General features: G+C 51.3%; 1 protein-coding gene across 5 annotated transcripts in view; it reads left to right on the top strand.

Annotated features, from left to right (window-relative positions):
• ZDHHC14 (zinc finger DHHC-type palmitoyltransferase 14) overlaps nucleotides 1-12415 on the top strand; it is a 301992-nt gene that overhangs the window by 268857 nt on the left and 20720 nt on the right. For all 5 annotated transcript variants that reach the window (XM_012451643.3, XM_064360514.1, XM_012451639.3 and 2 more), the window contains 3 exons: nucleotides 2021-2123; nucleotides 3237-3346; nucleotides 8582-8684. In XM_012451643.3, the coding sequence (XP_012307066.1) occupies nucleotides 2021-2123; nucleotides 3237-3346; nucleotides 8582-8684 (316 nt within the window). The remainder of the gene's footprint in view (nucleotides 1-2020; nucleotides 2124-3236; nucleotides 3347-8581; nucleotides 8685-12415) is intronic.

Raw genomic sequence — 12415 nt, 5'->3', positions numbered from 1 at the left:
AACAAAAAAATAGAAAAGCTGCATTTTTTGTTGTTGCTATAAACCTTTAGACCTCTGTATCTGATGGCTGCGATGCCTCCTGATGAGAGTAATGAGCAGAGTTGGCATTGTCAAAAGAGCTGCAGCCACTTTCAGTCTGGGATCCTTACTGCTTGGACATGCCAGGTTTCATGCGGTTCATACATCAGAATGTTACATGGATTTTGACGTTGCCATCATTCTACCTGGATCGTAAACTCTTGGTGACACATAAGTATTTCTGGGATTGCAGTTTGGCTCTCATGTATTATTCAGTAAATGAATCTGGTTCTGTTCGTGATGCTTTTCTCCCCTTGGCTATTGCTTGTTTCCGTTCCATGTGTCCCCTCCTCTTTCTGTCTCTTGTCTTTTCCTTCTGGCCGGTCCAAACCCATCACTAGTGTCACCTCCCTCTCACACAACCCAGCTTTCCCGACTTGGTCTTCCCACTGGCTGCCTCGATGGGTTCCCTGGACTCCACTCCACCTCTTCTTTCCAGCCAGTACATGACCTGAATCCGATGGGAGTTGCCTTCCCAGTCTGTCCCCTCTTGGCAGGGGGGCAGGGGGTAGGGAGAGGGGCCTCTTTAGCCCTGTTCTGTGGGAAGGCATTTGAGAAAGAGACCGTGTTTGGGCCACCATCCATGTGTCCCCATGTGCACACAGAGCCCCCACCATAGCCATTTGCCCAGTAGGAGTTGCCCAGGCTGGCGACAGCTGTGGGTAGGGGTTTGCTTCCCTGCATCTGGTCCCTACCGCTCCCTGCTACTGTCTCCTCCTAGAGCAGACCCAGTGGTTTCTGCCATGTTGAAAGACAGCCAACAGGCAGAAGGCCATTCACTCCTCCTGTTGCATGCAGCCCTGAGTGCCCAGGTGGTGGCACTGGTTAACCATGGCACAGTGGACCGCGGCACTGCACTGGTCATGTGCTCAGCCCTCTGGTCTAAAGATGAACGATCTCCAGCCTGGAGATCATCACTGCTATGTTCCGGCGTGATCTATGTGGCGTTTATCCTCAGAAGCATTAGGAAAGCACGAGCGTTTATTTCTCCAGCCTGTAATATATCCACAGGGGACGCAAAATGTATGTGTGAACTCCCAGACCCAGGATGAATGGATTTTCCCCCCCGAGAAATATCTGTATCTTGTAAATAGAATTTTATAAACACTTGTGGGACAGAAAAATTCTCTGACCTTTTCAAATTGCCACACTCTCGGGTGATGGATCTCATTTGCTGAAGAGCACCAAGCTTTTTTCCTGTGTGTTGGACACCTCTTGTGGAACTCTTGACTTCCTCTCTCTGTCCTGTGAGAACTCGTGGTTTCCCGCTGGCTATGGTCAGGGGTTGTTGGCTGAAGGGCTGGGAAAACTCCCCCAGGTAAAAATACCCTTCACCCTGACGTCACTCTGAGAAATGCCGCCCCCGGTTCAGGGGCTGATTTTCTCCTTCTTCACCTTCTCTGTAAGCAGAGAAGAGGCCGTCCGCTAAGGCAGAGGGCTTTCTGGGCCCCAGAAGCCATTCTCAAGGCAGAAGCCTGTTGGCACAGCAGTCCTCAGCATTCAGAAGCCAACATTAGAGTCTGTGATTGATGTGCGAGTCAATACGTCATCCTTTCACCCAGAGCCTGAGCTGCAGCCAACGCAAAGCAGGGTGCCTCCTGACTAGGCTGCCACAGCCATCGGCTCCACAGTGAGGCACAGGAAAAGGTGAAGGTGCAGTAGAAGTCAGAGGAAAGAAGTGAGCGGGTGACACCCAGGGAGCCCTCCAGTCCTCACGGAGCCACAGAGGCTGCTCTGTGTTGGGGATGATGACATCCCTGCCCTGACGGAGGCCTCCCTCGGGTTACAGGGTATTCCTAGAAGAGCAGGAAGTACGGCAAGGCCGGCCTAGAGAGAGGCCGGCAGCCTGGGGCCTACGCCTGGGGGTGTTTCGGTTCTAAGCCTCCATCACTTCCGCTGCTGCGCGGTCCCTCACTTCCGCTTCCTCCTTGACTCGCGTCACCGTCCTGGAGGCCGTGGTGTGCTTCTTCTCTGTCTGGTCCATCGTTGGCCTCTCAGGATTCCACACCTACTTGATCAGCTCCAACCAGACGACGAATGAGGACGTAAGTTCCTGACCACATGGGACACGGGCGTGTTCTTGGGTGTTTAGCAATGGAGGACGAAACGGAAAGAAGAGTGAGGGGCCAACTTCTCCATGCATCCCGTTCCGGATGTGAGCCCCTTGGGAATGGAGACGGCGCCGTGGAAACTTCTCCACAGGCTGTTCTGCACGTTTCTCTACTGGGAATCTCTACTTTCGCTTTTTTTCCCAACCACATCCATTAGTTACTAAGATTGGCCAAATAACACCTATTTCTGGCCCTGAAGAGAGTGTTCTTTCTATTCCTTTAAAATGGTTTCCTAAGCATCTTGTCACGCTTCCCCTGATAGAGACTATGGCGGGCCGACATCAAGTGAATGTTTGAGTCTGCCTTTCATATTTAATGTCTCTGTTTACTTTTGGGGGGAAATCGCCCTGACCCAAAATTTAAGTTTTCATCCAGGATTATCTGCCTGTACATAATGCAGATGGAGAGGAAGTATAAAAGCAGGAAACATAACGTTAGAGAATATTTCTAGAGCAGCGTGGTCCTCTTTGCTCTTTATACTTAGATTTTGACAGACGTCTCTGTCCACATGTGAATTAAATGTCTCAGGAAAATCCGGTTACCTTAAATAAAAGCTTGAGAAAATAGGCTGTGATAAGACACATGAGATAAGAGAATATTAATACAGTTATTTGTACTTGGTAGCTACAAATATTAGAATGTGCAAAACAGACTATTTTGGTCACAAGAAGAGGCTGAATTATTTCAGTCTGTAAATTGGGAATCAGGGGAACCATTTCACCTACCATTCATTGAATTGTTATTTAAGGCACTAAATGTGAGTACGAAAAAAATCTCTGCTGGCGCATGTGAGATGGCCTTTTTGTGCCATGTAGTACAAATATAAGACCATTGTCCCTGAGAATGTTATTCTTTCCCTAATCTCACTTGCTATTTTAGGAAATTTCCAAGTTTGGAGTAAGTGCCCATTTTCTTTAAGAAAAATACCTCCCTTTCTGTGGATTAAAGATGATTTGAATTCTTTATGGGCTTCTCATGGTCCAACTCACCTCAACTGTGCATTGGTATGAAGGATATTGCATGTTACTGACTTTACTTTTCTTTCAGATTAAAGGATCCTGGTCAAATAAAAGAGGTAAAGAAAACTACAATCCCTACAGCTACGGAAACATCTTCACCAATTGCTGTGTTGCTCTGTGTGGGCCAATCTCACCAAGGTAAGGCTCAGGATGCATCACGTTCTTTAACTGACCTTGGGAAAGCAAATGCCTCCGCTGTTAGCATAGGCCCCCCGACCTGGTGGAATGGGTCGCCACTACCAGGTGACCACTTTGTGCCACGTGGATGTGGCCTTCATGAAATTGAGATCTGGCTCTGTTTGCGGTGTCACGCTTCATACCTTTTTTGATCTTCAGCTGAATCTGTGTTTGATTTGGGGAAAACTTCCTGAAGCCCAAAATAGAGCAACACGCCTCTAACCCTGCTAATTACTGAACGTGCGAGCAGGGAGCTGTGGTTAACATTGTCAAGGAGTCAGGACACATGGGTAGGAAGGAAGCAGTCAGAAAGCCTGCGGGGATCAGTTTTGAAAGCCAATTTGCACAGCCTAGAAATGTTCACAGTGGGAGAGCTACGTGGCCACAGTTGCTGAGATTGTGGTTATGGTAATGACAACGATGATGCTAACCATGGCAATAGCTGACCTTTACTGAATCCATGTTAAGCCCTGCTCTGAGTTCTTGACTTGCATTAGCCTTTTACAAGCTCACTCCGTGCCTATAGGTAGATACTGTTATATCTCATTCTATGGATGAGGAAACTGAGGCACAGAGTTTAAATCATGTGCCCAAGATCACACAGCAAGTACATGCCAGCTAGTCAGGACTCACACCCAGGCTACCCAGTGTCAGAGCTGCTGTGTGCCCACTGATGCACGCAGCCTGCAAGTCAGAGTGTACAAGTTCAAAATACAGACAACTTTTGATTCTTTGTGAGTTACACCCAGGGAGAATATTTCCAACTGATAAACCATTATCAACAAATAGATATTGAGCAACAACACCTGTTCTCTAGAATGAGTTTCCAAGTTATTACTGCTTCCTGCCTTTTGGTCTCTAAATGTGTAAAGCGGGGAGAAATGACAGAAGCCACCATGACCGTGTTCGGGGCAGACCCACTGTGCGCCCAGACCTTACGGATGTGTGCCTGTGGAATGTACACTTCATCTGATTATCAGCCTCAATGAATCCTCATTAGAGAGGTAAAAAGAAAAAACTTCCAAGCATATATTCCAAGGCCATTTGCACATTGGCACTGAGTTATTATTACTTTGAGTCATCCATGGTGCTACTGCAAAACTAGAACTTGATCACTTTCTAGCATTTGCCTAGAAAGTTGGGAGCCCAGCATGCCACTATCCTCATGAATTTGGGGTCCTCAAGGGACCCTCAACCTCCTCAGAGGCTTAGAAAGGGCAGGTGAGGATCCTGAGTTGGAGGGACTGCTTGGGCCGCAGGGGTCAGACATGCCTGGGCAGGTGCCAGCTCCTCTTGAAGAAACCTCCTGACTCACCTAGGGATTCTTCCGGGAGCTCCTTAGGCAGCAAGCCTGATTTTTACGGCGTAGGTGGTGCTTCCCACTGGCATGTTTGTGACTAGCAGGGCAGGCCAGGAAACTGAGTGTACAAGCCAGGGAGAGCTGGCCTCTTTCCCCACCTGCAGTGTATGTATGGAGGTAAGAAAGGATGCCAAAGTCTCAGTTCTGCCCAAATCGCCCTTCTTGTTCCTGAGTCCTTCATCTGCAGATGGCACGGCTTTATGTTGTTTATAGACCACAAATTCTCACAGCCAAAATTATTTCCACTACTGGGTTACATATGCTGTTTTGGCTGGATTTGGGCTGTATTCTTTCCAAAATCCATGTTCCTTTGGGTGGGGCATTTCTTGAGAATGGTCCTACCCTCAGAAGTGTTTGAATCATTTGTTAAAAGTAAATTGAAGGACATTAAAATATTGAGGAGTTTATCTGAACAGACAGCAATTCATAAATCTGACAGCTCCAGACTTCAAGTGGTTTGAGGCCACACTGAAGGTGCTCCAGAAGAGGCTTTTATTGGGTGAAGGTGGGAGGAAGGCAGATAAGGTATTTGCTTTGTTAAAATGGGACCGTAGCTTTCCTTGGATTATTCTGGCACTTGGGCAGGGACATAGGCCACTCACAGGCTCCCATGCTAGCCCCAGGCAGACGTGAGGGGGTGATGCTTACCTTTGCCCCTCCCTCTCATTCCCTCTTGCCTTCTCCCCTTGTGCTACCTCGCCTCAGCCTCTGCACCCTTAAGTGGGCCAGGGCCTCCCCAGGCATCCTGGCCAGGCCCACCGGTTGAGAGTGTCACCTGCCCAGGCCCTTGTGCTTGAGTTGCCCGTCATGGGCTCTTAAACAGTGCCATGCCATGCAAATGAGCCACAGAGAGTCCTTGTGTTCCCCACTGGGAGCCTACCTACCAAGAGTGCAGAGACCCACGTTCAGTTCCCGCTGTGTCACCAGAGGCAGGAGTGGCAGCTGGCTGGGCATGGCCAGGTTTGGGGGAAGGGGTCCTCATATAAGCCTGACAGGAGGAATGGAAAATTGGAAAGACAGAAAGGCCCAAGGAATGGTCAGTGTCACACCAGACTTGAGCCAGTTCCGAGGGTCACACGGCCACCATTGACTGCACACGTGCCATGGAGCCAGCTTCATGCCAGGCACTGGCATGTTCCCCTTGAGCTCTGCCCCACCCCAGCTAGCCCTGTCCCCCTGCCAGCTTCCTGGCCAACAGTGAGAAGGGGATTTGGGACAGGGGGTCAGTGCTGTTGGTCCCCTGCTAATGCTCTCTCACCTGGTGAGGTTTGCGAGCACCTGACTGAGAGTTTCCTCTGAGAACCTCCCATCACAGTTCTCCTGATGTAGGCAGAGCCTTTCCTCCCGATGGTCACTCATACCTGTCACTGTGGCCCTGGCCTGTGGCCATGAGCCCTGTATAGGCCTCTCTGTGGGGCTCCCCATGGGGCTCTCTTGGGCTAAGTTTCCTAGAGCACTGCAGCCCAACAAGCGCCATGAAATGGGAGGGTTGTTTGTTCTGCTATAGTCGGAGGCCCGGAGGCTGAAGTCAAGGTGCCGGCAGGGTTGCGCCGGCCCTGAGGCTGGGGAAAAACCCTTCCTTGCCTCTTCCCTGCACCTGGTGGGGCCATCAGCCCTCCACATTCCTTGGCTCGCACATGCTTCACCATGGGGTGGCCTCTGTCGGCCGTGGTGCTCTCCCCGTGCTCATTCTCTTCCCACCTCTCTTTCTCTTCTCATAAGGACACCAGCCACACTGGACAAAGGCCCAGCCCAGTCGAGTGTGACCTCACCTTAACTTGGTTCCATCTGCAAAGAGCCTACTTCAAGTAAGGTCACACTCACAGGTACCAGGTTAGGACTTCATATCTTTCTGCACAGTTCAACCGTGACATTCCCTCAAGACCTCTTTTTTTTTTAACTTTTTGAGACAGTCTTGCTCTGTTGCCCAGACTGGAGTGCAGTGGCATGATCTCTGCTCACTGCAACCTCCACCTCCCAGATTCAAGTGAGTCTCCTGCCTCAGCCTCCCAAGTAGTTGGGATTACAGGCATGTGCCACCATGCCCTGATAATTTTTTTGTATTTTTAAGAGAGTTGGGGTTTCACCATGTTGGCCAGGCTGGTTTTGAACTCCTGACCTCCAGTATCTGCCCACCTTGGCCTCCCAAAGTGCTAGGATTACAGGTGTGAGGCAGCACATCCGGACCCTCAAGACATCTAGACACTGGCTCTACATGGGACCCACACCTGGACCTTCACCCAACCCCCAGGTCCCAGCCCCGTCCCCATCCCCGGCTCTTACCCACACCGGGGGCAGAGCACCTTTCTCCAAGGCAGCCTTGTCTGCTCTTTTCCTCTCTGACCCTTTGTACCCTCGAAGGGAGTATTGTGAAGCTGGTGTGAGAACCCCGCTTTGACGTCCTGCGGAGGAGGCCCAGCACTTGCCTTGGAAAGGGGGAGATTTTTGTTACCTGTTGTTTTTTCTAAACCTCTAGAGGTTCAGCTGAAACTGAGGCAGAGAGTCCCATTTGGGGATCCGGTCACAAGTGGTTTTTCTGGGTTATTGTTCTGCCACTTGAAGGCCTGAAGGCAGTAGTCACACGAGGTTGACGCCTGTCTTCCAGAAGCTGAACTGGTACATAGGAGGCCCTGCTGTCTGAGAAAAGCGGCCCAGGCAGTCAGTCCTCAGAGGCGGGGATAGGTGTGGCTTTGTGGATAGATTTCTTTATTTTGCAAAACACCGAGCACCTGGGAAAGATTCCGCGCTGCAAGTGTGACTGGTCCCACACTGTGGGGGCTGCTCCAGGGACACCCACTCGTGAGCTGAACCTCCTGTTGCTCTTTACACGTCTGCCCTTAGACTCAAGGTCAATGCTGAGCCTTGACTGGGGAGAAAAGCAGGCAACTTTACCCCACCCTCTAATGAGCGCAGTGCCATACGGTATAGAACCAGATGTCTTTAGAAGCATTACTCAGAAACTTGTCTGTGGGACAAGGGACCCAGTCTTCATTGCATCAAGAAGAATTTGCACAGCACCCACTGGGTGTCAGTCTCAGAGATACAAACGTTGAGACAGCCTGCCAGTCCTTGCCCTCCACACTCTGACAGATGCGGATGAGGGGCTCTAATCCCCATCTCTGTGTGCCAGGCACAGGGCCAGGTGCCGTCGGGGGCAACAAGGTGAAGACTCTGCCCTTGGGAGCTTGATTGCAGGCGGAAAGTGAAGTGCGGGACTGAGAGAATCAGAGAAGGGGAGAGAGGGGAAGGGGCGAGGGGCAAGAGCAGGGGCTTTTGAACCTGGTCTTGAAGAATGGACAACAGGGGGGAAGGAAAAATGACTTTGGGAGAGAGCGGGGAAGAGTCGGAACAAAAACCCAGAGATAGCAGAGCAGAGTGCACGCTGGGCGGGGCGGGGCTGTGGTCCTGTTCCCACATGGAAGGCGGCCGTTTCCCACACACTGTGCTGGCACTAGCAGGTACCTGAAACACGTTTGCTGGGTGAATGTAGTAAGAAGACTTGCAGTTGAGCCTGGAGGGGAGCGCTGGGGGCAGATTGCGACAGGTGAGAGTGAGACCAGCTTGGAGGCGCCTGCAGTTAGTGGACAAGAGGAAGATGCTGGGGTCTGAGTGGGCCACACACCCTTGGCCCAGCCAGGAGGCAGGCCATGCCACAGTCATGTTTAAAGGTAGAAGGGACAGAATTTGGTCACTGATTGTACCTGGAAGTGAGGAGAGGCGTGGTCTAAGGTGCCATCACAGCAAGAGGGAGTCCCGACGCGGAACCTTAAATAGTGTGGCTGCATCTTTGGCTTTTGATTTACCCTCTTCCTCCTGTGTTTTCTTCTCTCTCGCAGCCTGATTGACAGAAGAGGGTACATCCAGCCCGACACGCCGCAGCCAGCAGCACCCTCCAACGGCATTACCATGTATGGGGCCACGCAGTCACAGAGCGACATGGTAGGAGAGGGGGCCGCGGTTCCCCGCCAGGGCTTCCCTTTCGCTGCGTGCTCACCGACAGGTCACCAAGCAGCCATCCTAGCAAACCTCCCCGGGAGCGGGGCCAGCCCACTGCCACCCACCCTATGACTACCGCGCTCAGACAGGAGGCAAGGCGTTAAACTGAAACAGTAGCCGAGGAAGCGTGTGGCCACTGAGTTCGGTATGCTTGCTCACGGTTGTGCAGGGGAAGTCCACACACGCGATCCCTCTGCCAAAACAGCTGAGGCACGTGGATGGAAGCCCCTTTTACAGGAGCAGGCTGTGGTTTGAGGGATCAGGCGCACGTCCCAGGCAGGGCTAGGCTGATGATCTTCCATTTCCCTTTCCGTCCCTTGGTACCCATCTGTACTGACCCCTCTTCCACTTCTTCAAGTGTGCAAAGGATGGCACTGCCAGTTCTCCCTGCTTCCACCCAAAGTCTGGGATCAGCCCTGCGTACCTTAGTGCAAGTGATCAGACCAGGTGTTCATTCACTCGCAGCAAAACTGAGCAGTGCCTCTCCAGGGAGCGTGCAGGTCTCATGCTTTCTTCAAAGGGTGGATACAGTTTGCTTCCCATATGCAGGTTTCCAGCGTGCAGGTGGGAGAGCTGGGTTTCAAGGCAGGAGTTGCTCATGGACACCAGAAATCCCAGCCTGGCCTGGTCCTGACCATCAGTGTCAAGATCCCCTAGGTGTCTGGAAGGCAATGGCCTCTCTTTGTTTGTAACAGATCTCCTTACAGTTAGAAGTTCCATGTTCCTGCAGAGGTCTGTGATCCTGCGCTGTGTGCTCTTTCTATGCTGAATCCCCACTCCAAAGCATCCGTGACAGGTCAGAGACCTGACTTTCAGGTAGACAGGACATGGCCAGCAGCCCACAACAGCGTGCTTCTGGGTGCAAAGAACTGCAAGGTGGAAGTTGGCAGGCTCAGGACCATCTCTAATAGCTCAGGGCCAAGGGAGGCTGTTTAATTCCACACTGACCTGAGTGGCTGTGTTCAAGCTGCGGGAACTAGGCTCAGCCCCAGCAGAGGTGGCTGGGATTTACGTGTTGGCGGTAGTCGTGTCTTGTTTGTGTTGTTTTGCTGTGCTTTGTGAATAAAGTATTTTCTCTTTTTTTTGAGAGACAGAGTCATGCTCTGTCACCTAGGCTGGAGTGCAGTGGCACAATCTCGGCTCACTGCAACCTCTGCCTTCCAGGTTCAAGTGACTCCCCAGCCTCAGCCTCCTGAGTAGCTGGGACTACAAGTGTGCACCACCATGCCCAGCTAATTTTTGTATTTTTAGTAGAGACAGGGTTCTCCATGTTGACCAGGTTGGTCTCAAACTCCGGACCTCAGGTGATCCACCTGCCTCGGCCTCCCGGAGTGCTGGGATGACAGGCGTGAGCCAGTGCCTGGCGCGTTTTCTTTCAAAGCAAGTATGTTGACTTTAAGGCCCTTGCCACTCACTCTGTAAGGGATCAGGGAAGCAACTTGTTTGGTCAGAACTCACACACTCAGGGAGATATTAAGGGTCACTCCCCCATATTTTTCAGAAGAGTAAACTGAGAACAGAGGGAGGAAGAGAGAGGGGGTCACATTCACGGAGACCAGCTGTGTTCAGGGCACGTGGTGGTCAGCACCTCATTTAACCCTAAAGCAACAGTGGGAAAAGGGGACACCTGTCCCCACCATTTTAAGTAGGAGAGATTGATCATCTCTCTACCCAAGGGCACACAGACACTGTTTTGTGGGTTCAAAACTAGCCTGGTGACTCCAGTGCCCATGTTCACTTCATATACCACATGCCCTCAAGTGCACAGGCATTAAAGACCAGGAAATCTGTGCTCTGAGACCTTCTTGACGATTCGCAGGTGCACAAGGAGTGCCCTGTGAGGACAGAGCTCACCAGGATTCTGGCCACATATGTTGATCATGTCTCTCTGATGTGTGTGTGTGTGTGTGTGTGTGTGTCTGTCTACACACAATCACCTCTCATTCAATCAGCAACTCTACCTGGGTTCCCTCTGTGTATTGAGGACTAGAGTAGGAGCTGCAGATACAAGGTGTGTGGAGTACAGCTCATCTGCCTTCAAAGGGGTCAGCAGTCAGGGCACCACGTGAGCAGATACATGAAGGAAGCATTAAGAACCTTCTGTAGAATTCACCACTAATGGCAACCGTCCTTATCAAAACCATGGGCTTACATTCATCCTACCCTGTGACCCCCATGGTACTGGGCTCGCCAGGTTCTGCACGGTGCTCATCTCACCAAGCTCTACACTTTCTTGAGATTAAGAAAATTAACAAAGGCTGTTTAAAGGTGCTGTCACCAGGAAGCCACTTCAGGTCAAGACCAGATGGGACACAATTCATCAATTCAGCAAACAGTTATTGAGCACCTACCCTGGGCCTCTGTGATAGAGAAGGTAGGTTTGATGATGGAAGTGGGGAGGTCATTTTACTCCAGATGGCAAATCAGATTCCCCTCTGGAGTCCATTCATTCTACACCTGCACCAAGACTGTGGTCAAGCACACACATTGTGATGTGGCAGAAATGCTAGGGCACATTTGCCGATTCCTGTAAGAGTCACCTCCCAGCTAACTAGTACCCCTGAAGCACCGGGCTGTGACTTTTAAGAATTGTTGGAAGAGGGCCCTGCACAGGTTAAGAAAGAGGACACCGTCACAGTGCAGCCGTTGCCTCAATTCAGTGTAAGGCTACTTATTTTATTTATTTATTTTTTGAAACAGTGTCTCACTCTGTCACCCCGGCTGGAGTGCAGTGGCGTGATCTCCACTCACTGTAACCTCCACCTCCCGGGTTCAAGCTGTTCTCCTGTCTCAGCTTCCCAAATAGCTAGTATTACAGGTCTATGCCACCATGCCCAGCTAGTTTTTGTGTTTTTTAGTAGTGACAGGGTTTTACCATGTTGGCCAGGCTGGTCTCGAGCTCCTGGCCTCAAGTGATCCACCAGCCTCTGCCTCCCAAAGTGCTAGGATTACAGGCATGAGCCACCGTGCCCAGCTGGTAAGGCTACTTTTTAAGGCATCTATTCATCTGGGAGCTTGAGCACCGTGTCCAGAAGCTTGAAGATGACAAAAATTACCAAGGCCCCTTGCCCTCCTGTTCTCCACTGCAACTGAAGATGGGACAGTCTAAACACCCAAGGAAAGAGCTGCATGCAGCGTCACCAGGCCACTGAGCACCTGGCAGATCAGGAGGAGCTCTGGACCCGGAAGCAGAGTCTCTTCAGTGCTGGCCTTGGGCTGATGGCAGGATTGAGTGAGGACCTGCAGCCCTGGTCACCTGCCCAGGCTGACAGTGCACTCTCTGCCATGCACGCCTGAGGGTAGGTGGCTCCGCATCCCCTGCCATCCATACACACAAAAGGCAGAGAGCATCATTCATTTTTTTTTTTTTTGAGACAGGGTCTTACTTTGTCACCTAGGCTGAAGTGCAGTGGTGCGATCTCAGCTTACTGCAACCTCCACCTCCTGGTCTCAAGGTGAACCTCCCACCTCAGCCTCCTGAATAGCTGAGACCACAGGCATGTGCCACCATACCTGGCTAATTTTTGCAATTTTTGTAGAGACAGTTTTGCCACGTCGCCCAGGCTGGTCTCAAACTCCTGACCTCAAGGGATGCACCTGCCTCAGCCTCCCGAAGTGTTGGGATTACAGGTGTAAGCCACCGCACCCAGCCATTCATTTCTTTACTCAGGCAT

The sequence above is a fragment of the Aotus nancymaae genome, unplaced genomic scaffold (genome assembly GCF_030222135.1).
Source record: "Aotus nancymaae isolate 86718 unplaced genomic scaffold, 86718_ANA_hifiasm-v0.15.2.pri h1tg000040l, whole genome shotgun sequence".
NCBI lineage: Eukaryota > Metazoa > Chordata > Mammalia > Primates > Aotidae > Aotus > Aotus nancymaae.
The sequence above is the reverse complement of the archived record's forward strand: the minus strand, read 5'-3'. Positions and strand labels throughout refer to the sequence as shown.